Genomic DNA, 26,020 nt, shown 5'->3' with positions numbered 1-26,020 from the left:
TTGGTTCAAGTTGTGATCCTGGGGTCCCATGATCGAGTCCTATATTGGGCTCCCTGAGGGGAGCCTGCTTCTCTCTCTGCCTGTGTCTCTGCACTTCTTTCTGTGTCTCTCATGAATAAATAAATAGTCTTTTTTTAAAAAAAAAAACCATTTCTTCATTGAAAAGCGTATACACTCTATACTGTCCTCAAAGCCCTTTGCTTCTAAATTGTAGTTATTGATGGTTCAGGGTTCAACCAGGGAACCAGAACCACTGTGAGAGATAGAGGATAATATATTTATTATAGTAATTAGACCTTCCACAATTGTGTGAGCTGCTGGAGAAGTTTGTGTAAGGTTGTCCCCTAGGGTTCCGTGTGGTCCTGAAGTCACGGTTGGCAGGCAGGGTGTGCAGTTGGAAAAAAAAAAAAGTGCTGGATGTGAAACAGGAGAGAACAAGGACAAACTGGAACCCCTGACTGCCTCTCCTCTCGCTGCCTCAACATTGTGGATATGGGTGACTTGCAGAAGGAGCTGTGTGCTTCACTGTAGAGCTTGCAGGCACCTGACCCAAGGATGGGAGAAACTGAGGGAGATATTGCAAGTTCTGAAGAAACCCCAACTCTGCCTTGTGCCAACACATGGATCCAGTTGGTTGGTAATGACGTGTGTGAGCTGCAACAGCACCTGGCACCCAGCACACCATCAGGCTGTGGTTATTCTGTGCCTTCCAAAACCCATGAGGATTTCTCTTGTGGTGAACAGGACTAGGGGTGGGATGGGTCCTCAGAGATGTAGTCAAATGTAGGCTAAATTGACACAATATAAAACTACCGCTGAACTTATTATCCTCTTCTAATTAAAAAAGACCTTCTAGATAGTAAGTTCCTTGAAGCAAGCGCCACACCTATTGCTTGCCATAGTATTTCTAACATCTTGCCTGCTCAGGAAACTATTTTTTTTGAGTGGTTCATTAAAGACTGGGTTTCTAACTTAAGCTATGTTAACATGATTCTCTGTACAACTGCTAACATAGAACTAGTTTGTGCCACAGAGAAGGCTGGTGGTAATCATCTTTCATGCAGGCAAGGTAAACTGATTTGAAGCTTGTTTATGGAAGTGTGGCCCTGGAAGTCATTGAAACCACTGGAACCTGCAAAATCAGGATGAGTTTCAAAATTGTATGCAACACAGGTATCAGTGTAAAGTCAAAGATACCAGTATAAGTCAAAGTCTCTGAGATTTCTTTCTATCCAGGCAAAGTTTATATTCCGATTTTTATGCCTGGAAAAATAATGTTCATTGCTAAATTTATTTCCTGAACCTGAAATAGCAATAAGAGAATCAGATCATAATGTTGATTATCCATCCACCCATGCCTCACCCATGCCTCCTACACAGACAGGAAGGTAGATCAACACATGGTCATACCCACTGGAAACTGTCCAACATGCATTGGATTCTGGAGATAAACCTTCAAGACTTGGTACTGATCAGGCTGTGTTGTGTGCTTCCTTCTGATCCAGTCCCATGTCCTCCTCTTACCTGTACTCCTCCCTAAGTCTGGGATTCCCAGGGAGGAGACAGCCAAACAAATAATTGGAGCCAAGCAGCATTGTCTCCCTAGGGGCTTCACTCACTCCCCCTCTTTCTCTGACTATTCCCACTCCTGAGAAGAAATGAAGATAGTCTCTTGCTAAAATATTAGAGAAACATATTTTGCAATTCTAGATAATGTAGATGAGCAAGATTTGGGGGCTTCCGGGGAGAGGTTTCCGAAGTGTTGTGAATTTTTTCTTATTATTTCTCCTGTTTATTCTTGTTGCTTTTTTGTTTTTCTTTCTTGGAAATGAACAACCTTAGGGACAGGAATTAGGGCCATACGAACCTGGACAGTTAAATACATACTTATTGAAGCCCACCCAGTGGAAGGCACTGTTAAATATGCTACAAGGGCCTTGAAAGGGTACAAAGTGTGTCTTCTAGGACATGGTATTTAGGGCAGACAACCATGCACACAGCCTACCGTGGCCTATATCCAAACACGGCCGGCCTTTCACACACGCCTTTTCTTCTAGAATGAACTGAGTAGCACCAGAGGAGAATTGCTGAACTTTTCACTTTTCTGTTCTGGAGGCTGTCTTTTGGTTAATAAAGTTAAAAAAATGATTATATTCTGTCTTTAGGCTACAGAATTGAGGCTCTTAAGTCCAAATAGATATTGTCACAATACATTGAGCACTTAGTGTGTGCGAGGCAGTATGTGCTTAGCACTTTCTGTGCACTATTCCATTTTAACCTCTGAGCCACTGTTTGAGGCTAATACTGCTATTAATCCTAATTTAGGAAAAATAATCTCGGAGACATTAGGTAACAAGCCTAACACGCCACGGCCAGTAAGTGGAAGAGTATGGAATTCGAGAACCTGCTCTCTTAACCACCGTGCTCAGCTGCTTCCTTCAGATCACATGAGCACCCTGATGGATACTGTTCAAACCAATAAAATGGCTCTACTTTTGTGTCTGTGCAGACAGAAGTCCCAACAAGTATAAAAATGTTTCCCAGAACAGAGCAGGATAAGCATTTTATCTTATAGTTTGAATTTTAAAACTCATGTTCTTCCCTTTCTCTGAAAAACACTGACAGTCACTATTGTGAGCTAAATCCTAGTAGACAGTCTGAGGATTGGGAAATTACATGGGAGATTAGAATGTTACTGTTTTCCCTATATTATCTTTGTGATTATAAAAGATGATCACATATAGAACATAGTACCTGGACTGGGAAGAAAGTGAGCATTTTATGACCTATTAGTTAGAATGTAGACGAGTGATCCTCAGATTTACTGGGCATTCACATCACTGGCAGTGCTTGTCACAAGTATCTGTTCTAGAACCGCGTGTCCAACGAGTCCGATGAAGCCTATGGTTGTGCCTAGAAATCTGCATTTTAAAAAGAAGATTCTGATGCATGTGGTCTATATAGCACATGGAGATTGAAGACTGGGGCTACTTTACTATCTGGCCTCTCCTTGTGGAAAGCCAGCACTTCTTGAATAGTTTCCTTTGAGTTCTTTCCTATTCCAAATTCTCCAATGAGAATTTGTACTACTTTGTATTACTAATTCTTAGAATAGTTGTACTCCAGTAATTATAATAATAAAGGGCAAGTTTAATTTAATAATAATGAATACATTTGGGGGAATTTTCGATTAATTGAATGAATCAGTTGGGTACTGATTTATGCAATTCTTACAGAATATGAGGTTGCTTTAATCAATAGAGGGTAAAAGCCCCAAATGATTTCAGTAATAGAGTAAATACCTTCAGGACTGAATACAGCCTTAGGGACATCCGCCTGTGGTACATGTCTTGTTAATACTTGCATATTATTACTTAGAGAGTTTGTTAGTGATTATACCAATATATTTATTCTACCCAAATATATTCAGTATACACTGTGTGCAAGGCACCTGCCAGACTTTGGAGAGAGTACAGAAAATTGTGTAAGACTGAGGCCCTGGTCTAAAGCAACTTACAGTTTATAAAATTTGATGTTGTTTATGCCTGCAAGGACTCTGGATGGTCACAAACAATGACTGTTTATGACCACTTAAATGCAATGCACATTTGAGAGGGAAAAAAACAAATATTAAGAGCAACAGTTTTTTTTTAAAGATTTATTCATTCATTTATGATAGACATGGAGAGAGAGAGAGAGAGAGAGAGGCAGAGAGGCACAAGCAGAGGGAGAAGCAGGCTCCATTCTGGGAGCCCGACGCGGGACTCGATCCCAGGACTCCAGGACCGCGCCCTGGGCCAAAGGCAGGTGCTAAACCGCTGAGCCACCCAGGGATCCCCAAGGGCAACAGTTTTTAAGACACATGCATCCTATTTCTTCTTGTCTTTTCCATGTGCCACAGTGTATGTTTCTACCTCTTATCACAGGGTTGGAGTAGCCTTTTGTGAAAAGAGAAGGTCATAAAAAGTAGAAATTAAAGTGACTGCCAATGCCATCTCCAATTCCCTTCTGTGTGACATCTCATGACAGTTCTTCCCCCCGTTATTTCCATGATTGATATAGCACAGCCTCCTGTGGGGTGTAGTCCGACAAGGTCTACAGTCCTAAGACTGAATGCTAACTGGGCTGATGCCTCCATTCAGGAGAAATGCTGGAATCCTCACCTGTGTCTATTCATTAAAAAAACAAAAACAAAGGCTTTGCAGGAGCACTGCTCACAGTGTGGCTCCTGTTCCTGTCTCAGCCTGTAAGCTTTTGTCTTAAGACTGTTATTTATGATAAGAGTAAGCATCCAGAAACTTTTAGATGGGTGTCTGGGCAGCTTAGAGGTTCAGTGTCTGCCTTTGGCTCAGGTTGTGATGCCGGGGTCCTGAGATCAAGTCCTGCTTAGGGCTACCCGTGGGGAGCCTAATTATCCCTCTGCCTACATCTCTGCCTCTTTCTTTGTGTCATAAATAAACAAACAAATAAATAAATACATAAATAAAATCTTTTTTAAAAAAGGAAAAGAAACTTTCAGAGCAATTTGATAGTCATTACATGCCTGCTAAATGTAATTAATAATAAATATTGAGTTCATAATTTCTCTTTTTTCATTTTATTATTCTACTAATTACTTTTTATTCTATTTTTTAAAGAGAGAAAGAGAGAGCATGAGCAGAAACGGTAGAGGGAGAGGGAGAGGAAGAAAGAATCTCCAGCAGATTCTATGTTGAGTGTGGAGCCCGAGGCGGGGCTTGATCTCAAGACCTGAGCCAAAACTGATGAGCCACCCAGACGTCCCACTTTTTATTGTATTTTATAAAAGTATTGACTCATGATGGATTTGAAATAATGATTTTTAAAAAGTTGGTCCTTCACCATAATTTGAGAAGCGCTATTTAAGTATCTTTTCTTTTTCTTAAAAAAGGATTTTATTTATTTATAGAAATGATTTATTTGTGAAAAAGACAGAGATAGCAGCTGAGAGAGCACAAATGGGGAGGAGAGAGAGAATCAGGCTCTCCACTAAGCAGGGAGTCTGATGCAGGACTAGATCCCAGGACCCCAGGATCACAACCTGAGCTAAAGGCAGACACTCAACTGACTGAACCACCCAGGCACACCTTTAAGTATCTTTTCTTGATTCAGAAAGTGTTCACCTTCCCTTCTCCCATATTAGTTTTTTTGTTTTAATCTTGTACATTTCTATCAGAGCAGGGCCCTAGGCATTAAATTTTTCACCAGTGCATGATACTGGAAAAGAGACTTCTTTTAATTACAAAAATCATTAATTTCCTAAATAGCCATAAAATTACTCTTTCAAAACCAAGTTAAAGTGCTTCCAAGATTGATATTTTTTAAAGAGAAATGCAGTTTTAGAAAAGGAAATGGTCTTTTTAAAGCAAAACTTTGTTTATCCTGAAGTATTCTATTAAATTTCTATTGATGTATTAAGCAGGTGGCGGGGTAAAACTTCAGAGTTAAAACATTTAAATAAGGAGAATTAACATTTAAAAATATTTATGTCAGCATGCTTGGCCGATGCTGGCCAATGACTAAGCTGTGGCCTAATAAAAAATAGGTGAGCCAGACTCTTAATCAGCTCTGCTGACAGATCACTGCCCTTGACTCCGTGACCTTACCTATAACGTGAAGCTGCCTATCAGATGAAGGGGTCAGACCAGATGAGCCCTGAGGCCTTCTCTACTTCTAATATCCTTTATGCCTATGAAGTTAATTCCACAATCATTTTAGAATACTTGCATTTTCATTAAAGTTAATTTTTGGAAATTAAGTAAGATACTCTCCTTTGTATACTAAGTATTTCTTGATATAGTCCTTTCTTACCAAGTTAGATGAAAACTATGTAATTCATTTCCTAAGCAGATATAGGCATAAAAATGAAGAAATGACAAAGTCAAAACATTTTATAAAAGTAGGTAAGCAAAAGTAGTGGTTATTCTAGGCATCCTTGGGCTATGACAGTGAGTGCTGGTATGAGAGACAAATGTGATAAAGTTGGCACTCACCACAGGGCTTGCATAGGGTTCACATGAAAAGAAATTTATTAGGGGCACCTGGGTGGCTCAGTGGTTAAGCCTTTGGCTCAGGTCGGGATCCTGGGATCCAGCCCTCATCAGGCTTCCTACAGGGAGCCTTCTTCTCCCTCTGCCTGTGTCTCTGCCTCTCTCGGTGTGTCTTATGAATAAATAAATAATAAATTCTTTTAAAAAGAGAGAGGGGGATTTATTATCCACTTCTTTTTTTCCCCTGACCAATGAACTTGAATCTTTTCTAATTTTTTAGGTGTAACTCAGATGTTGGCCAGGGCCTTCTAAACAGCAATAACTGGCTGCAAACTATGTGCCATATCTCGTGCAAAGTCTAGTATCCTCCCAATGATTCCAAAGAATTCCTGGAGACTTGAGTGTTTGGTTGCCTGGCTCCACAAGCCTGCTCCTGCTGTTTGGTTTCTGCACCGGCTTTCCCTTCTTCCCTCCTGGCTTTCTGACTCTGTTCCCGCCCAGATGTACATCTTGGCCCTGGGGTGCAGGGCCCGAGTCCTCTCTCTGTTCTCACCCCTTCTTTCTCGAGCTCCAAATGTTGCTCACTCTTTCATGCCAAAAAATGCAGCTCAGTACACCCCCCTCCCAAATTCTCTGCAGACCCACCACTGCATAGCATGAGCTGAATACAGAGGCCTCTGATTCTTTTAACAGGACCTGCCTTCCTTAGACGACTCTTTGGACTTAACACAGTACTTTTTCATCCTGGTAAATAACAAAATTTTATTTTAACCAGATTTGATAACTTGTAGTTTGTGGTAATTCAAACAAGGAGCTAGACTAGGGGGCTCTGCAAACTTTTTCCATCAAGGGCCAAATAGTAAATATTTTAAGTTTTGATGGCTGCATGTGGTATCTGTCACAAATACTCGACTCTGTTGTTAGAATTCAAACACAGCCATAGATAATACGTAGACAAATTCACAAAGTGAAGCTGTGTTCCAATAAAGTTTTATTTGCAAAAAGACAAAACTTTATGATTAAACAAGTTTTAGAAGTATTGCATGTTTAAGAATATATACATTCTCCCTCACAAACTCTAACAGTATTTATATATAAACTGTAACTGGCATGTAAATATATATTTTCTTTGCTTAACTTATTACTTTGTGTGAAATGCAAATCATCCTTAAATGTTCCTTTAGAAGTAAAGCCTTTCCTAGGTAATATCTGATTCACCTACTCTGAATTACTCTAAAAGTAATCATATTTTGTTATCTTAAAATTTTTTTCCCACGAATTCATTGATCTTATGTCCAAATAGCGTAAATGTGTGAAATGTTCCTGTATATTTTGAATATATATAATAAGTAATGCAAAGCAAGAATCTGTATAAGTACAGTAAAATAATACACAAGGCAAAGGTACTAAAATGGTACCATATAATGTTATTTGCTGTGAATATGTGAAAAGGATACGATACCACTTTTTATAGTATTGCTTTATGGTGGTTATCTGCAGCCTTTTTGGCTATATCTCTGCAGACTTTTTCAGCGTGCATCTTCAAATGTGCATCTTATTCATTTATGGATTATATACAGGAACTACTATTATTAGCTAATATTTGAAGTATATCACAATATACTTAGGGTGAGACTTTTCATTTATCATAGTCTTACCTAACTGTGTAGCTAATAGACTTACTGATGATTTTCCTCTGTTTTGACCAAGCTCTTGTCAGATATGATTAAATTTGTCATTATTTTTCTCTTCTAACGTATAGAAAGCTTTTACTTGGAGTAGAAGTGTCAGCTCGGTGACTCCACATTATTTACACTGGCATTTGTATTATCGTCTTTAATCTGAAGGTTCTTGCATAAATCTTGCCCATTGTAGGATGTTTTTAGTCTAAGGGTACATATCACAATCTGTAGATGGACTTGGCAGGCCCACCACTGTGCATTTCAGTGCACTTGGAGCGAATGAATGGAGAAGGCAAGCCTCACCCCCTCTGCTTGTGGAAACCCTACTTTTCCTGGAGGGTATCTGGGATAGTGCAAGGCAAGATCCTCTGGGAGTTGGCTGAGGGCACAGTGCCAACCCAGAAGTTAAATACCAGCTAAAATGCTTTCCTTTTTAAAGAAAATAAACTTAAATGGAGGTCCCAGGAGTTTCTTCCCACATCTCAATAGATTGTATGTATCTACAGAAACCTCACAATTTTTGAGGCCAAAGTTAAACAAAAATGGGACGCCTGGGTAGCTCAGTGGTTGAGCATCTTCCTTCGGCTCAGGGCGTGATCCTGGGTCTGGGGATCGAGATCTGCACTGGGCTCCCTGCAAGGGGCCTGCTTCTCCCTCTGTCTATGTCTCTGCCTGTCTCTCTGTGTCTCTCATGAATAAATGAATAAGAGCTTTTAAAAAAAAACAAAGTTAAACAAAAATATCATTTTTTTCTTATTTAAATCTTAACTTTATATGGTGGTTTAGCTTTTCTTTTGTTTGTTTTTTGTTCACCCAGCTAGCTTTTAGAGCTTGCTAGCTTTTAGAGTCTGGCTAATATTTATTCACAAGTGTATGTTAAGAATACACATACACGGGGATCCCTGGGTGGCGCAGTGGTTTGGCGCTTGCCTTTGGCCTAGGGCGTGATCCTGGAGACCTGGGATCGAATCCCACATCAGGCTCCCGGTGCATGGAGCCTGCTTCTCCCTCTGCCTGTGTCTCTGCCTCTCTCTCTCTCTCTGTGACTATCATAAATAAATAAAAATTAAAAAAAAAAAAAGAATACGCATACACATTTCACTCTAATATGAGCTCCAGGAATGTTACTTAGTAGTCATTACCTTATTGTCTTGCTGAGGATAGGTGACATATATCTTTTTTTTCCTTTTTGATAATTTTAACGAATTATTTGTTTGCTTGGGCCCTATGAGTATATTGTTTATGGCATCTAAATGGAGGATCACAGTATGTTTAAACTGTATTCTCTAATTTACAAAACTAAATTTTTTGCTCTCATTCTACTGTCCATGTTAGCCATTCATCTCAATGTGTTGCTACTACTGATGCATAGAACATTCTTCTTGGGATCCCTGGGTGGCGCAGCGGTTTAGCGCCTGCCTTTGGCCCAGGGCGTGATCCTGGAGACCCGGGATCGAATCCCACGTCGGGCTTCCGGTGCATGGAGCCTGCTTCTCCCTCTGCCTGTGTCTCTGCCTCTCTCTCTTTCTCTCTCTGTGACTATCATAAATAAATAAAAAAAAAATTAAAAAAAAAAAAGAACATTCTTCTTATTTTGTTATTTATGTTCCTGATACAAATGTTAATCTTAATATTTTAAATAATTTACTATCTGAGCACTTGTATGTATCTGCATGATAAAGTAGATGGGATAGTTAAGGCCTGTGAGGAATATGGTGGACAGGGGTAAGTTCTTGATCCATGAAGGGTGGCAGGAGTGTGGCACATTTCATTGCCTTTCCTTGGTTTATTGATGCCACATTGAGAAGATGTTTATAAAGGAGTCCCAGTAACTGGTTGTAGGGATATCTCTAGAAGTAAAGAGAAACAACCAACAGTCACTCCCATCTTGAGAGAAGCTATATCCTTTTCTCGGTGGAACAGAAGAGTGTCCTCAATCCTATCCATACAACAAAGTTACCAGAAGGCTTTACAGAAATTCTGAGGCCAGTTAGAATCTCTGGTGTGGCACCAGCCATCTGTTTTTTTGTTTTGTTTTGTTTTGTTTTTTTTTAAGTAGGCTTTGGAGCCCAGTGTAGAGCCCAACAAGGGGCTCAAAATCATGACCCTGAGATTAAAACCTGAGCTGAGATCAAGAGTCAGACACTTCACCACCTGAGCCACCTAGGCACCCCAGCCATCTGTATTTTTAAGAGCTTCTCAGGTGATTCCATTATACAGCCAAGGTTGAGAGTAATAGTTCAAGAGGCTTATAAGCTGATTAGGTCAATGGAAGGAAAATAAAAAGTGTAAGTCTCAAGAAAGGTGAAGGAACTCAATAGTAGAAAAGAAGTTGCCCCACTATAACATGGAAGAGGTTGGGGGAAACACAGAACAATTTTGTAGCTTCAAGTTGAGGTAGTAATAGACATCTTCCCTTGACTGCTATTGATCGCACAGTGAGGGTTAAGATGTTGGTGGAGACAAAGATTTATAAATCGATCCAAGAACATCCAAAGGGCTTTGAGGCCTTTGGCTTGGAAGATGGAGGCTTATTGACAAGCACCTCCAAGTTTAGATGATCTTTGGGGGCCTTTTGACTTATGGATATTTTACCCCAGGTGTGCACTTGCACGGGGTGCTGTCATTTGTCCTAAGGGTACTTTACACCCTAGTAGGAAACCTTACACTTAGAAAGCTTACTTGGTTTTAAAGCTGTGCCAGGGCTCTTGGCCTAACACAGAAAGATAAATGGATCTGCTTTCGTCTGTGCCACTCTTTCGATCTTTATCACATATTACCTTGCTTTTCTCAGAAGAACCTACATCTTGAGCCAGCCTGTGAGGGCACAGAGCCTTCCCTTCCTGTGGCTCCAGGGTCTAGTGAAGCGTCTTCTATCCAATCAGTGTTGATTGAGCCTCTGTCAGTGACCCCTGCCAACTCTGCCCCTGTTGTAGGAAGCAGTGCAAGTATTGATTAAGCACTCGGCTGACGTCAATGCGAGGGACAAGAATTGGCAGACGCCACTCCACGTGGCAGCTGCCAACAAGGCTGTCAAGTGTGCAGAAGTGATCATTCCCCTGCTGAGCAGCGTCAACGTCTCCGACCGAGGGGGGCGCACCGCCTTGCACCACGCTGCTCTGAATGGCCACGTGGAGGTGAGTGCCCTCATCACTGGCGCCAAGCATTCTCCCTACAGACTCTCTGGGCCCCAAGTGGAAGCCAGGCTCACGCTGAGGCTTTCAGAGAGCATGATGCTACCATCCACACACCCAACCTTAGGCAGCGACAGCTAGTTTTAACTGTACAGCCAGGGGTTGAAAAAGGAGCTGTCACCTTGGCCTTTCCTGACACACGTGCCATGGGGTTGTCTGTGACATCAGCTTCCTACTGTGTTTGAATTCCAAGTCACTGATCTGCCTTATATTGGATGTTAATTTGACTCAGATTATCTGCATGTTGGTTTTCTTTCAGATGGTCAATTTACTCTTGGCCAAAGGAGCAAACATCAACGCATTTGATAAGAAGGACCGGCGTGCTCTGCACTGGGCAGCATATATGGGTAAGAATTCCATGAATGGAAAGAAAAATGCAAACAACTGTAACCAAAGAAGCTGTGGGCCTGTTGCTAAGCATGTAGGCTTTCTCTTGGGCAAGCCTGACTTCTTTCCAAGGTTGGGATCCAACTGAGTTAAGATTTGGGCCATTTTACTGCCATGCGTTGAGTGCTCTAGTTAGACAGTTGCTCTGTCAGAGGTTTATTTACCTCACAGAGAGGAGGAGGGATGAATCATGGCCTGGACCTCATTGAATGTGCTCCAATCTGGCCTGGAAAGCAGCACAAACGGTGCTTCTTCTAACTTGTTATGGCAGCAAAATGAAGTATTTAAAAAGAAAAAGGACTGGCTAGCAAAGCAAGGACATGAATGCCATTTGTCCTTTTATTTATAAATATTTTGGAAAGAAACAAAAAGGAGGGAAGGAAAGCCCCCTGGCTGTTGTGTAGGTTGAAGTGACAAGGGTCACCATGGATTATCCTGCTACTCTACAGCCGACAAAGCTGAAGTTTGTGGTTCTTGCTTCTGCCAGCTTGGGTGGGAGAAATGAAGGAAGAGGTTACATTGCTGTGTTTTTCTTTTTCACTTTTGTTGGCACAAATACCACTGATACATGACAGACCTCATAGAGTTTATTCTCGGTGTAGATTGGTGAGGAACAAAGAACTGAGATCCTTCCTTTGTGTTTCTAACTGGAGAACATTCTGCAATTTGAAAAGCAGATGCGATTCTATCAGCCCCAAGTTATAAACAACCTGAGTGCCCATCCACAGGAGATTTTGTTGGTGAATGATAAAGACCTGCCCGATGGGACACTATGCACTAACCACAGTGATGATGTCATTAGTATTTATTAGCATAGAAAGACTCTATGATATGTTAAGTAAAAACAGATCATAACATAGTATGGATACTATGATCCTCATTTTTGTAAAAAAAAAAAAAAAGACTGCAATAGAGACAATCTGGAATATATTATATGCTGAAATGTTAGCTGAGTATCTCGAGGGATTGGTGATTATGGATGGTTTTGGTTTCCTTTTAACACCTTTTTGCCTTTTCTGAATCCTTTTTAACATGCATACGGGGCTTTTATTATCATAAACAACAATAATATTAATGGTGGGGAGGAAAAAGAGAGTGGGTTGGGTAGGGATGAAATAAATTAGGGGGCCATAGATGAGTCTGAATGGATATTTGGGCTTAAAAAACCAGAATCTTGAGATTTTGCACCCAGGGGATCCCTGGGTGGCTCAGCGGTTAAGCACCTGCCTTCAGCCTGGGGTGTGATCCTGGAGCCCGGGATCGAGTCCCACATCGGGCTCCCTGCATGGAGCCTGCTTCTCCCTCCCTCTGCCTATGGCTCTGCCTCTGTCTCTCTCTGTCTCATAAGTAAATAAAATTTTAAAAAAAAGATAAAAAAGATAACTTTTACAGGTTCTTTGGTGCCCATATTCAGCATACAAAAATGTAAAAGACTATTCACAAATAAAACACATTAGCTCAAACTGGGAAAAAATAATGACACTAACGAAACAGTTTAAGGTAGTGCACACTGTGACAGCTCTGCTTACGGGGACAACCTTATCACTTTTTAAAGACAACATGGACTTTTGAGCTGACTGAAGCAGATAAGATGTCTGCGTGGTACCTATGGGACTGGAGTCAGGGGACATTTGCCAGACTGATGTTTATGCAGAGCACACACCAGACTAGTGTGAGATGGGACTCAAAGAACTTGGGGTTTCAAGTTTGTTCTTTGCTGATGCACAGTTAAAACATTTGTGTAGAATTGTTTTAAAGAAGTAAAGTCATTATTTTGTGTGTCATGGGGATACAAATAGGAAAAAATATATAGATGACTATCTGTAAAGAATAAAAACCCAGACAAAAGACAAAAGATAGCACCACTAGGGGATCCCTGGGTGGCGCAGCAGTTTAGCGCCTGCCTTTAGCCCAGGGCGCGATCCTGGAGACCCGGGATCGAATCCCAAGTCGGGCTCCCGGTGCATGGAGCCTGCTTCTCCCTCTGCCTATGTCTCTGCCTCTCTCTCTCTCTCTCTCTGTGTGACTATCATAAATAAATAAAAATTAAAAAAAAAAAGATAGCACCACTTAAGCTTAAGATAGCACCACTAGTAATTGAAAATAATTTTTCTACATACATGTCTTAAGGGAAAAAGTCAAATTTTAATAAAACAAGCCATGACCAAGCTCTGTCTCTCTCTCTCACACACACACCCCCAACTCTCTCCCTCACCACCCCAAACACATTTCTCTTCATCTCTCTTTCTCATACACACACACACACACACACACACACACACACTCACACCCCACCCCCTTCACATCTTAGACCCTTGGAGTTAGTACTTATCTTCGACCTCTCAATTATCAACCACATTTACAGCCATGACCCAAAGCATCAAACAATCTTCAGTTACAATATAGAGGTCAAATACATTTCTCATGGTATATATAGTAAGATAGGGTACAAAGGAAATTATTCTAGAAAATATGCCCACAAGAGTTGAAACTGGAAGAGTTTCTGTTTAGCCAGTAATTCACAAGAATATTTTTAGGTTGAACCATATGAAAGTATCATTTTTGTGGTTCAAAAAAAAGAAAAAAAAATGCCAAGCAGCAGCGATCTCATATGATTTAACACTAATGTGAAGTTATTCTGACTAATTGATTTTTTTCTTTCATTAATTTTTCCAAACCAAATTGTCCTTGTTGGACTTTTCAGTAAAGAATGGCAACTGCTTTTAAAAGCATTGCTTTCATTTTAACATAATTCTTTTTTGGCTATGGCACTAACATATTAGCAGGACCTTGCCCTTATTTAAAGTGTTCGTGGCACTAAAAGCTAATGGTGATCATTTAGGTGGAATAAATCATCAAATTATCCTAAAAAGGTTAACCATGTTTTCTACTGCTCTCTTTGTGAAGGCCACCTGGATGTTGTGGCACTGCTCATTAACCACGGTGCCGAAGTGACGTGTAAGGATAAGAAGGGTTATACCCCCCTGCATGCTGCAGCCTCCAATGGACAGATCAATGTTGTCAAACACCTCCTGAATCTGGGTGTGGAGGTGAGCTATGATTAATGCATCAACTTGTGGTATTTTGTGGGTTTTCTATTGTCCTGAAATTAAATCCTGTTTGCATGTTAATTCAAGAGGGTAAAAAAAAAACACCTTATCTTCTAACATCATATCTTTTAGAGTTTACAGGGGCAGTTGATGAAAGGCAATGGGGGCATACAGCAAGTCATGAAAAAGCAGAAGACAAGCTAACTTTCTGTATCAACATAGCAAAATATTTAAATTTATATATTGCACGTAATACATATTAACCAGTCATGTTAGATTTGGGTTCTTCATCCGCCTTCAGCATTTACCCTTCTAAATTGTGGTGTACCAGGTGTGGGGCATCTGGTTTAGCATCTGATTCTTGATTTCTGCTCAGGTCATGATCTCGGGGTCCTTGGATCAAACCCTCAACGGGTTCCTTGCTGAGCGTGGAGTCTGCTTAAGATTTTCTCTCTCCGTCTCCTTCTGTACCCTCCGGTCCCCCCCCCCCCCCCGCCCACAACAAGTGCAGTAAAGTGGCTCTGATGATTTTACCTGCTCTGTGTTGGACTCCTTTGCAGATCGATGAAATCAACATCTATGGCAACACGGCTCTTCACCTGGCCTGCTACAATGGGCAGGATGCTGTAGTTAATGAGCTGACGGACTACGGTGCTAATGTGAACCAGCCCAACAACAGCGGGTTCACCCCTCTGCATTTTGCCGCTGCCTCCACACATGGTGCTTTGTGTCTTGAACTGTTAGTAAACAACGGGGCAGATGTTAACATCCAGGTACAACACTCCTAGTCTCTCTCTGTGCTATGTTCCCTTGCGTTGAGCCAAGGTTTGAGCAAAATCAACTGTTGTCGATGACATCCTGTTTGAGAATGGGAACTCTCAGTACCTTGGCTCCCACAGCCTTGTCCTGTGCTACAGAAACTTAGCTTTGTTTTTACTGCAGAAGTAGTAGGAGCAGCTGGAAGGCACCGAGGTTCTAGCCACAGCTTTTGGGAGCTTGGTGAATGTTTGCAGGACTTACTGAGAACTATCTGGTGCCCTCTGGTTCTGAAAGAGTGCTCCAACATGAGACATGAGCTCTGCTCTCAAAGAAGTTACAGTACGGTAAGGAAATAGTGTGCTCAGGTTCTCATGAGACGAGAGAACGTGATGAGTGGCATGGGAGAGTCAACACTTGCTTCCTGCTTGAGGATCAAAAATGAAACTTGCTTTTGAGCTGAGAGTTGGAAGATTGTTATCAGTTGAGATGAAGAGGGCTAGAGAGAATCCGAGAGCATTCCAGATAGACAGAACAGAGGGTTTGGGAGTTCCAGATGGGAAAGGCTCTGGGGACTCTGGGCTAGCAGTTAGCTCACCGTAACAGATGACCAAGAGAGGCCTACACACGGCCCTCAGCATCCAGGATGCACCGCTGCCACCGCACTCGGACTGTGATGGAATGTCCTCACCTGTGCAGGTAACCTTGTCCTCACCCAGCTGCCCTTCTCCCCAGCACACAGGAATCCTAAAGCAAGGCCCTAGTGTACTCTGCCTCTGCTTTTGAAAAATGATTCTTTCTGAGGTTTAATTCTAAGAATATTGGTTCAATCCATTTTAATGACCTTTCCTATTCACTATTAAAATCTTTTTACATTTTTTCCGTATAATTTCTAACAGTGGGTAAGTATGAGATAAATTTTCAGAATAGTGATTTATTGTGTTTAAAGGGAGCATAGGGATCCCTGGGTGGCGCAGCGGTTTGGCGCCTGCCTTTGGCCCAGGGCGCGATCCTGGAGACCCGGGATCGAATCCCACGTCGGGCTCCCGGTGCATGGAGCCTGCTTCTCCCTCTGCCTGTGTCTCTGCCTCTCTCTCTCTCTCTCTCTCTCTCTGTGTGACTATCATAAATAAATAAAAATTAAAAAAAAAATAAGGGGAGCATAGATTGTATGAAGGAAAGAAGCCAGAAACAAGCTGAAATGGGACCAGATCAAGGAAGAAGACTTATCAAAAAAAAAAAAAAAAAGACTTATTGGGTGAAGAGTTTGGGCTTCTATAAGCTATAGGGGCTGCTAGTCAGTATGGAGGTCATGGGATCCCAACTGAGCATTAGAAATAGTAATCTGGCCACAGAACACCAGAAATGGAAAACAATTATATGTGTGATAATGTAAACATTTTAAATGTTTATATGGCAAAACAAAACAAAGCAAAACAAAAACCTCCCAAAACAAATAAACCTATGTACATATACAAAATTGTATTCATATATAAAATATAAATTTGAAAGAGGAACAACTCAGAGAAATTTTTCTGCACTAACATGATAAGCAAAGAGTTAATACATTTACTATATATAAAGAGCTCATAAAAACCAATAAGAAAAAGTCTGATAACCTACTAGAAAATATGTGTAAAGTGCCAGTCATAAGAGAGAGAAAACAATATTTATTAGACCTATGAAAAATATTCAGTATCCAATAGTAATTAGAAAAAATGCAAACTAATACACAAGTATATTTGCCTTTAAGATTGGCAAATATGAAAAAGGCTAATAATACCTAGTGTTATCAGTGAAAAATTAATATGCAATAAGTAAATATGATCTAAATTTTTAATTTAGGAAAGTTATGTGTCTGTGTATATGCACAGAAAGAGAAAAATACTTGGAATACATACCTATATATTATCACTGCAGAGAGGCAAAATGTGATTTGGATTTTTAGTTTCATTTTTGTATATTTGTTTTAATCTTCTGATTATGATATGTGAGCATGTATTATTTTTATATCCAGGTGGGGAAAAAAAACTTTTCATTTTTCTAAAGAGAAAATCCAGGTATAGTGGACCTAGAGAGAGGACAATTGGAGAATAACTAGAAGTCAGTAAAACTGGTTTGGATGAGAGGTCCTGAGGACAGGGGAGTAGGGAGAAAACAAAAGAGAGAGGCTCTGCAGAAAGAAAAATTAATGAAATTTGGTTGGATTGGAGTTGGAGAAGTTGAAGACAAGTGTAAGAGCTGAAATCTGGTTCAGAGGGAACACAGCGTGGGGGTTAAGTGTTTGGTTCTGAGGTTGGGTTGCCTCTATTCCAATCCTAGCCTTGACTTCCAGTAATTACACAATCAGAAACAACCTCTCTGGGTGTCTATTTATCTGTAAAATTAGGGAAACAGTGGCATCTTCATCATGGAACCGTTGTGAGAATTAAACAAATCATCTCACATTAATTACTTAGAACAGTTTCTGCCCCATGGCAAGCACTCCACAAACGACTATCGTTATTAGGAGGGATGTCAAAAAAAAAAAAAAGGAGGGATGTCAGGAGAAAGAGTAGGCTTAGAAGGTAAAATTGGGGGATCCCTGGGTGGTGCAGTGGTTTAGTGCCTGCTTTTGGCCCAGGGCGCGATCCTGGAGACCCGGGATCGAATCCCAAGTCGGGCTCCCGGTGCATGGAGCCTGCTTCTCCCTCTGCCTATGTCTCTGCCTCTCTCTCTCTCTGTGTGACTATCATAAATAAATAAATAAATTTTTAAAAAGGAGGTAAAATTGGTAAGTTTAGTTTTTGTGAAGGTGATTTTGAGCCTTTGGTACAGCCAGTCTGAGGAGACCAATAATGGAACATGCAATCTTCCAACATGGGAGAGCAAAAGAGGATGGAAGAAAAAATTTCAGCTGCCTCATTCACACAGAGGTGATGCATAGTGGAGGCTGAGAGAAAAGGATATCACCCCAGGAGAGAGTATGTCATAGCCTGAGTAGAAAAAGGTATGAAAAAAGAAGAGTCAGAGAAGATAGAAAGGAAATGGAGGGGAGTATAATATGTCTTCATGGAGGTGGAAAACAGGCAGAAATACAGTAGGATAGATGGAATTTTGGAGTTCCGTATCTTGCAAGAGGAGCCCATCCAAGGTCCTAATGCAGGTAAGGGAAGGTCTGAGGGGGCATCAGAGAGACCAAGGAACTGTAAACCAAGGTGGGAAGAGTCTTTGTATGGTGTTGAAGTCACAGGGGATTGTGGTGAGAAGGCAGGAGGTTAACAGGTGGCCCAACTGGCAATGTCCCCCAAACCTGTGACACTTATATGGTCATACTGGTATCTGAAGGACATCCTTCAATTCTCCAAAGAAAGGAAAAGTATTATTGGCATTAAATAAAGCAGCTCCTTTCACCAGCCTTCACTTAATTAATTCAAGAGGTTGTCTGATGCTCTCCATTCCCCTTTTGAAGACATGCCAACTGATATCCTCAGTGTGGGGGGCAGAAGGCTAGAAGGCCACTTCCTGGCACACTACCCACTTCCTTCCACTAGTTAACTGACTAGCTTAGGGACTCCAATTATATATGGAGTTTATGGTAGTCTTCTCTCCCATAAAATGGACCTGAAAAGCATGGCTACTTCATTTTAACACTTAATTTTTCACCATAGACTGCTAATCATCAATGGAATGAATTTAGGGAAGGCTTGGGGGATGTTGGAGAATGAGGTAAGAAGACACTTAGAATGGAAGACATGAATGGATTTCTGACAACGATGGTCAAGGAAATTGAAACACTCCATTTAGTTGAAGGATTAATCTTCCTTGAAGGATGCTGAATTTCCGCCCTCAAAGATACTAAAATATTCTTAATCTTTATTAGTTTTCCTTCATGACCATGGCTGAGCTGTGCCCACCTCCTTAGAAGGGCTTCTTGCAGATAAACTCAAAATGGATGTAAGATCTAAATGTGAGACAAGAATCCATCAAAATCCTAGAGGAGAACACAGGCAACACCCTTTTTGACCTTGGCCCCAGCAACTTCTTGCAAGACACATCTATGAAGACAAGGGAAACAAAAGCAAAAATGAACTATTGGGACTTCATCAAGATAAAAAGCCTCTGCACAGCAAAAGAAACAGTCAACACAACTAAAAGACAACCTACAGAATGGGAGAAGATATTTGCAAATGACCTATCAGATAAAGGGCTAGTATCGAAGATCTGTAAAGAACTTATTAAACTCAACAGCAAAGAAACAAACAATCCAATCCTGAAATGGGCAAAAGACATGAACAGAAATTTCACCAAAGAAGACAAACAAATGGCCAATAGGCACCTGAGAAAATGCTCTGCATCACTTGCCATCAGGGAAATACAAATCAAAACCACAATGAGATCCCACCTCATACCAGTGAGAATGGGGAAAATTAACAAGAGAGGAAGCAACAAATGTTGGAGAGGATGTGGAGAAAGGGGAACCCTCTTGCACTGTTGGCGGGAATGTGAACTGGTGCAGCCACTCTGGAAAACTGTGTGGAGGCTCCTCAAAGAGTTAAAAATAGAGCTGCCCTACGACCCAGCAATTGCACTGCTGGGGATTTACCCGAGAGATACAGATGCAGGGAAACGCCGGGACACCTGCACCCCAATGTTTATAGCAGCAATGTCCACAATAGCCAAACTGTGGAAGGAGCCTCGGTGTCCAACAAAAGATGAATGGATAAAGAAGCTGTGGTCTATATGTACACAATGGGTTATTCCTCAGCCATTAGAAACGACAAATACCCCCCATTTGCTCCGACGTCGATGGAACTGGAGGGTATTATGCTGAGTGAAGTAAGTCAATCGGAGAAGGACAAACATTATATGGTTTCATTCACTTGGGGAATATAAAAAATAGTGAAAGAGAATAAAGGGGAAAGGAGAGAAACTGAGTGGGAAATATCAGGAAGGGAGACAGAACATGAGAGACTCCTAACTCTGGGAAACGAACAAGGGGTAGTGGAAGGGGAGGTGGGCAGGGAGATGGGGTGACTGGGTGATGGGCACTGAGGGGGCACTTGACGGGATGAGCACTGGGTGTTATACTATACATTGGCAAATCGAACTCCAATAAAAAAATATACAAAAAAAGAAGAAGAAGAAAGAAGAAGAAAGAAGGAAGAAGGAAGAAGAAGAAGAAGAAGAAGAAGAAGAAGAAGAAGAAGAAGAAGAAGAAGAAGAGCTTCTTGCTTAACTAAAAAATTCTCGAAATAACAAGATTTTCTGAGCTTTAACCCTGATGGGAAATTGAGTCTAGAAATAGGAAAGAGACTAGGAATTAAGAAAAAATTTTATAAAAGCAAAGCTTTGAATAAATGGAAGAATTAACATACCCTCTCCTTTGACGATGCCAGGAATGTTTTATCCTTGTCTGAAGTCTTAAAAACAGCAGCAGTAACAAGTCCCCCCATGTGACAAATTTCTCAGGCAGATAATGAAACTCAGTAGGATCTCTAGTCTCAACCTGAATATCCTGAGTTCTAACCTGTAAAGACAAAATAAAAAAGTATTATCCTTTGACCTTCATTAGTTTCCAATGGCTTTTTGAAATAGCAAGTTCCTTTTACATTCAAACCACGTAAACATGACTGTTCGAAAATGGCTCTGTGATACTCGCAATGCGTCCTATACACACCTCCCCACCCCCTGCCACCATATCCCTCAGGCAGAAAAAAAAAATCAGCCAAGGACTGGACTCAGTGGTAGATGAACCGAGGGAAAGATAGATCTGATGTAGCTGTCTTTTGTATTACACCACAGTTTGGTCTTTACCAAAAGCACAAGCACTCCATGGGATAGAAGGGGGTGGCACTGGCTATCCCTGAAGTGGAACCAGCTTTGTAAACCACACACCACAGAAACTGGTTACTTCTGCTTTGGCTTCTCTGGCTGCAATTTAGGTAGTTACTACCAAGTTGATGGTTATTCCCCGGTAAAGCCTTTAAGCTATTTTCTAGACACGGAGAAGTTCTTAGCTAAATATTTATAAAGATATTATCTAAGCACTGAAATATTTATGGCTTTATATATATTTAACTAAATGCTAATTTGTCATGTTTTCAATTAAATTTAAGAGAAAAATATTGGAGCAAAATTTAAAGAAATAGCACCACCTAGGGACAAGTTAATAACTCTTATTGCAGATAACTGCAATTTCTGCAATTGACTCCTTATTCTCTTGGTTGCTGTTCCTTTTCCTCTAAAAATACCATTTCAGTAAAGCTTCAAGCTTACTTCCATCTTCCTTTCTCAATCTCTTCTGACTCAGATTGCAATCATATTAGATGGAGAAAAGGTCCTATTTTCCCTCCCATTTACCTGATGACTTTTCAGTATAAAGATTATTTTTCAATTGATGCATTTACTGTCCTGATGATCTCTTGCCTTGGCAAAGATTGTGCATGACTCCTTTCTTCCTTTCTAAGGAATAGACTTATAGGATATAATAAAAGATCTTCTTTTGAATCCTTATGGTTTTATAAGCGATTCCAGCCCACAATCTAAAGAGTGGTCCCTACACTTGAGCACGCTGTGCAGGTTAGACTGCAGTGGTCTGAGTTAGGGCACAGAGCTCACATTTCTAACAAAAGCCTCAGGTGATTTAGATGCAGCTAGTCCTTGGTTCACTCTGAGAAATACTTATTCAAATGATGATTTGTTTCCCATTGTGAACTCTTTAAAACAAAGAGTCATTTTTAAAATGTATTTATTTTTAGGTTGCCATATTTTCTTTCTTTTTAATTAAAATATTTTTTAAAAATTTGAATATAGTTGACATACAATGTTGCATTAGTTTCAGGTGTACAGCACAGTAATTCGGTTTCTCTAGATGTAGTGCTCACCGCGAGTGTAGCTCCCATCTGTCACCGTAAAACGCTGTTGCAATGCCACTGACTTACTCCCTATGCTGTACCTTTTATTCCCATTACTTACTCATTCCATAACTGGAAACCTGTATCTCCCACTCCCCTTCACTCATTTTGCCCATCCTCCCAACACCCTCCCATCTGGCAACCATCACTTGTCTGTATCTATGGGTCTGTTTCTGCTTTTTGTTTATTTGTTTTGATTTATAGATTCCACATAGGAGTGAAATCATATGGTATTCATCTTTCTCAGTCTGACTTATTTCACTTAGCATAATACCTTCTAGGTCCATCCATGTTGTCACAAATAGCAAGAGTGCATCCTTTTTATGGCTGCGTAACATTCCTCTGTGTGTGTGTCTGTGTGTCTCTGTCTGTGTGTACCTCATTTTCCTTATCCATCTGTCAAGAACACTTAGGTTGTCTCCATATCTTGGCTATTGTAAATAACGCTGCAGTAAATGTTTTGGAAATCAGTGTTTTCATTTTCTTTGGGTAGATACGGGTAGTGGAATTACTAGGTCATATGGTATTCTAGTTTTTAAGTTTTTGAGGAACCTCCATACTATTTTCCACAGTGGCTGCACTAATATACATTTCCACCAACAGTGCATTTTAAAGCACAGGTATATAAAGGTTTCATCGCAAAAATGAACTTGCATTTTTGAAATCTCATATTTAACCCTAGACTTTGGAAAATGTTTCTCCTGAGACTTAGAAAAAGAATAGCTACATCTATTTCTTTCTCTTCTTTCTTTTTTTTTTTTCTTTTATTAACAGTACCTGAGTGAAAGGATACATTCCATTAGGGATACTTAATGTTTTGAGAGGTATTACTATTTTTATTTTTAATTTTTATATTTTATTTAAATTCAGTTTGCCAACATATAGTATAACACTCAGTGCCCATCCCATCAAGTGCCCCCCCCCCCCAGTGCCCATCACCCAGGCACTCCATCCCCCCATCCACCTCCCTTTCCACAACCCTTTGTTTGTTTCTCAGAGTTAGGAGCCTCTCATGGTTTGTCTCACTCTCTAATTTTTCCCCACTCAGCTTCCCTCCTTTCCCTTATGGTCCCTTCCACTATTTCTTATATTCCACGTATGAGTGAAACCATATGATAATTGTCTTTCTCCGATTGATTTATTTCATTCAGCATATGGGCATTACTATTTTTAGATGAACTTCTGTAAATGACTATTTCTTAATAAATATGTAGGACTTTGGTATTTGGTGTAATGATGATAAGTCTATGGATTCTATACATTTTTTCATGTTTTGGATTAATCTATATCAGGGAGTTCCATTTATATTTTAAGTAATATAGAGATGTATTAATTCAGCACATTTCTAGGTGATGTTTAAAATGGCAATTTGCTAATCCATTATATGCCTTAATTTTATGATTTCTAATGACTTAATTGAAACCAGCATTTCTGTTTTGGAACAATCAGAAGTGTCATTTTTCTATGGAATTAGGATATAGGGAGTGTTGGAGTGTACCAGGTCAGGTCGGAGAGCTGCAGTCTTCGTCAACTTTAGGTCAAACAGGGCCAAGCCACTTAACACATCATTTGTCTTTTTTCATGTACTTTAGACAAAAATTGAAAAATGAAATGCCTTGAAGGAAACCATCTTCATCAGTAGATCATGAGAGGAAAAAGCATCTTGGATGATTGCTTCAGTTTGAAACAGGATAGTTTTAAAATTGTCAATGTAACTAGAAATTTCACATTTCTTCTCTAAAATAATTTTCGCTTCTCTAAGCTTCTTTAAAATGTGATGTTTTGCAGTAACTTGAGGTGCTATATATACTTTTGCTTTCAAAATTATCTTTTACCTTTTATAAGTTTTTATTATACTTTTTAAAAAATCTAACTTGACATTTTATTTTCAGAGCATTGACAGTAGTATCCATAGAGATGTTTCAGATTGATGTCACTGATCCTTTGTTTCTCTCTCCTTTCATTTTTTTAGAGCAAAGATGGCAAAAGTCCACTGCACATGACAGCTGTCCATGGAAGGTTCACACGGTCACAAACTCTCATTCAGAATGGTAAGAGAGATGCTTCTGCAGTGTTATTTGAACAGTGTCCTGATCTGAGTTTGGCTGAACACGAAAGATGATGCTCTGTTTTTGATCATGGTCTGTTGTATTTTTATTTATTTTGTTCATTTATTTAAAAGATTTTACTTATTTATTCATGAGAGACACACAGAGAGAAGGAGAGACGTAGGCAGAGGGAGAAGCCATGCAGGGAGCCCAATGTGGGACTTGATCCCAGAACCCGGGATCAAGTCCTGGGCCAAAGGCAGATGCTCAACCACTGAGCCACCCAGGCATCCCAATGGTCTGTTTTATTAAGCTGAGATTTACACCAATCCTCTGATGTACTTTTCTAAAAGCTCTTTGTCAGACATATTATCACCATCCAGCTTAGGAGCAAGAACATAAAGCCACTGTTTCTCAGTTAATTCCCAGTCAAAGAGCATATGAGTTTTGATCCTGGAAATGATGTGCTCATATGGGCTCAAGGTCCTGCACTTTTCACTCTGAAACTAATAAAAATAACTATCATACATTTTCTAGCAGCAAATCTGAATTATTTTTAAGTTTTAGAGTTCACCATAGTTTCCTAAGTTAAAACTTAGTTCCTTGGGCAAAGGTAGGAAAAACGAGGTGACTCAGAGGAAAAGCAGTCAAGTGCATGATATAAAAGATGATAAAGTCATAGGCTTGATAAAGACCTTAGAAAATCACATCATCTAGTAATTTTCCAGGCTCACAACAAAGGTATACTTGAACCACTGGGTTGTCTGTAGCCAAAGTACTAGGGAGTGTCACCTCACATTATGGTTCATAATGCTATTATGAGCTATGACCAGCATCTGTGAATGGATTGACCTTGACCACACAACTACTGCTTTCTTAGCAAATCTTAGAGACAATTAAAAAACAGGTTTAGGCCTGTTTTATGCTGACATTCCAAGTTCAGCAATTTTTGAACTATCTTTAGTTGACCCATATTTGTACTTCTCAAAATTCTGTCATTAGTCAATTTCTTGGACCTGCCTTTTTCTCATCTATAAGAATCTTGGATGAATTGTTAATGATACTATGTTATGTCCTAGGCACTCAAGTCATAAAACCAAAAAGTTACTTAACATTTAGATGGAAGATCAGCCAGGGAAATTATGCTTAGGAAGGAAAATACCTGCAGCAAAGCAAAGGAAACTTATAAGCATTTAACTATAGGGGAAAAATAAATCTTGACAAGTTTCCAGTGAGCAAAGGAAGGTAAAATGAAAATTAACTGTACAATACCATTAATTCTAATTTGAAATATGTGATATGTCTTTGACATTCATTTTATTGAAAAGGCCATTAATTGTTTTGTCTTGCTTGAAGTAAACAAAGGGGAATGGCAAGTGACCCCAGAGTCTCTCCTTCTCACACTTTCTTCATCCCGTGTATTTTTCAACTTTTTTTTTTTCCAGAAACATTGTCCACTGGCTTAAAAAGAAATGAAACTAGGGAGATATTTGGTATCCATTTAAAAAAAATTTAGTGTGAATGTAATCAGTGGGCCTCTGTGTATAAAAAGCTTTGCTCCCTGCTAAGCACATTCAGGCACCAGTGATCAGATCAGGGAAAGAATAAGTTTTCTCCTTGTAAGCACTGCCTTCCCACAGGCCCATCCCTGTGGCCAGACCATCCTGGCCATTTCCTTTGAATCAAGGCCATGACCCGTCTCCGTGTATAATGCTAGTGTGCTGACAATAGTCTGGGGGTGGTGCTGGCTGCTTTGACTTCTCCAAAAGCCATTCCTGTGGACTTGAAAGACTCCCATGCCCTCTCTGGACATGGCTGTAGTAGACTTTTGAGTTGGGATGAGGCTTGAAAGAGAACCCATCTCTTATCCTCTGTGATCTAAGAGCTTATTGCAGAGCCTCATTCTTGGCTGACCTAGCATCTTGCTTGTGGGTTGGGTGGGGTCCAGGGACCCAAAATTATGAGGATATAATGGCTATAATATATAGTCCATTATAGG

At 40.2% G+C, this 26,020-nt stretch overlaps 1 protein-coding gene across 5 annotated transcripts in view; it reads left to right on the top strand.

Annotated features, from left to right (window-relative positions):
• The window catches only part of ANKRD44 (ankyrin repeat domain 44), a 367,287-nt gene that overhangs the window by 167,624 nt on the left and 173,643 nt on the right, over positions 1–26,020 (top strand). For all 5 annotated transcript variants that reach the window (XM_041737073.1, XM_041737070.1, XM_041737071.1 and 2 more), the window contains 5 exons: positions 10,627–10,827; positions 11,144–11,231; positions 14,179–14,321; positions 14,882–15,094; positions 23,946–24,024. In XM_041737073.1, the coding sequence (XP_041593007.1) occupies positions 10,627–10,827; positions 11,144–11,231; positions 14,179–14,321; positions 14,882–15,094; positions 23,946–24,024 (724 nt within the window). The remainder of the gene's footprint in view (positions 1–10,626; positions 10,828–11,143; positions 11,232–14,178; positions 14,322–14,881; positions 15,095–23,945; positions 24,025–26,020) is intronic.

This window comes from Vulpes lagopus, chromosome 22 (assembly GCF_018345385.1).
Source record: "Vulpes lagopus strain Blue_001 chromosome 22, ASM1834538v1, whole genome shotgun sequence".
Lineage (NCBI taxonomy): Eukaryota > Metazoa > Chordata > Mammalia > Carnivora > Canidae > Vulpes > Vulpes lagopus.
This window is presented reverse-complemented; position numbering and strand designations above follow the sequence as displayed.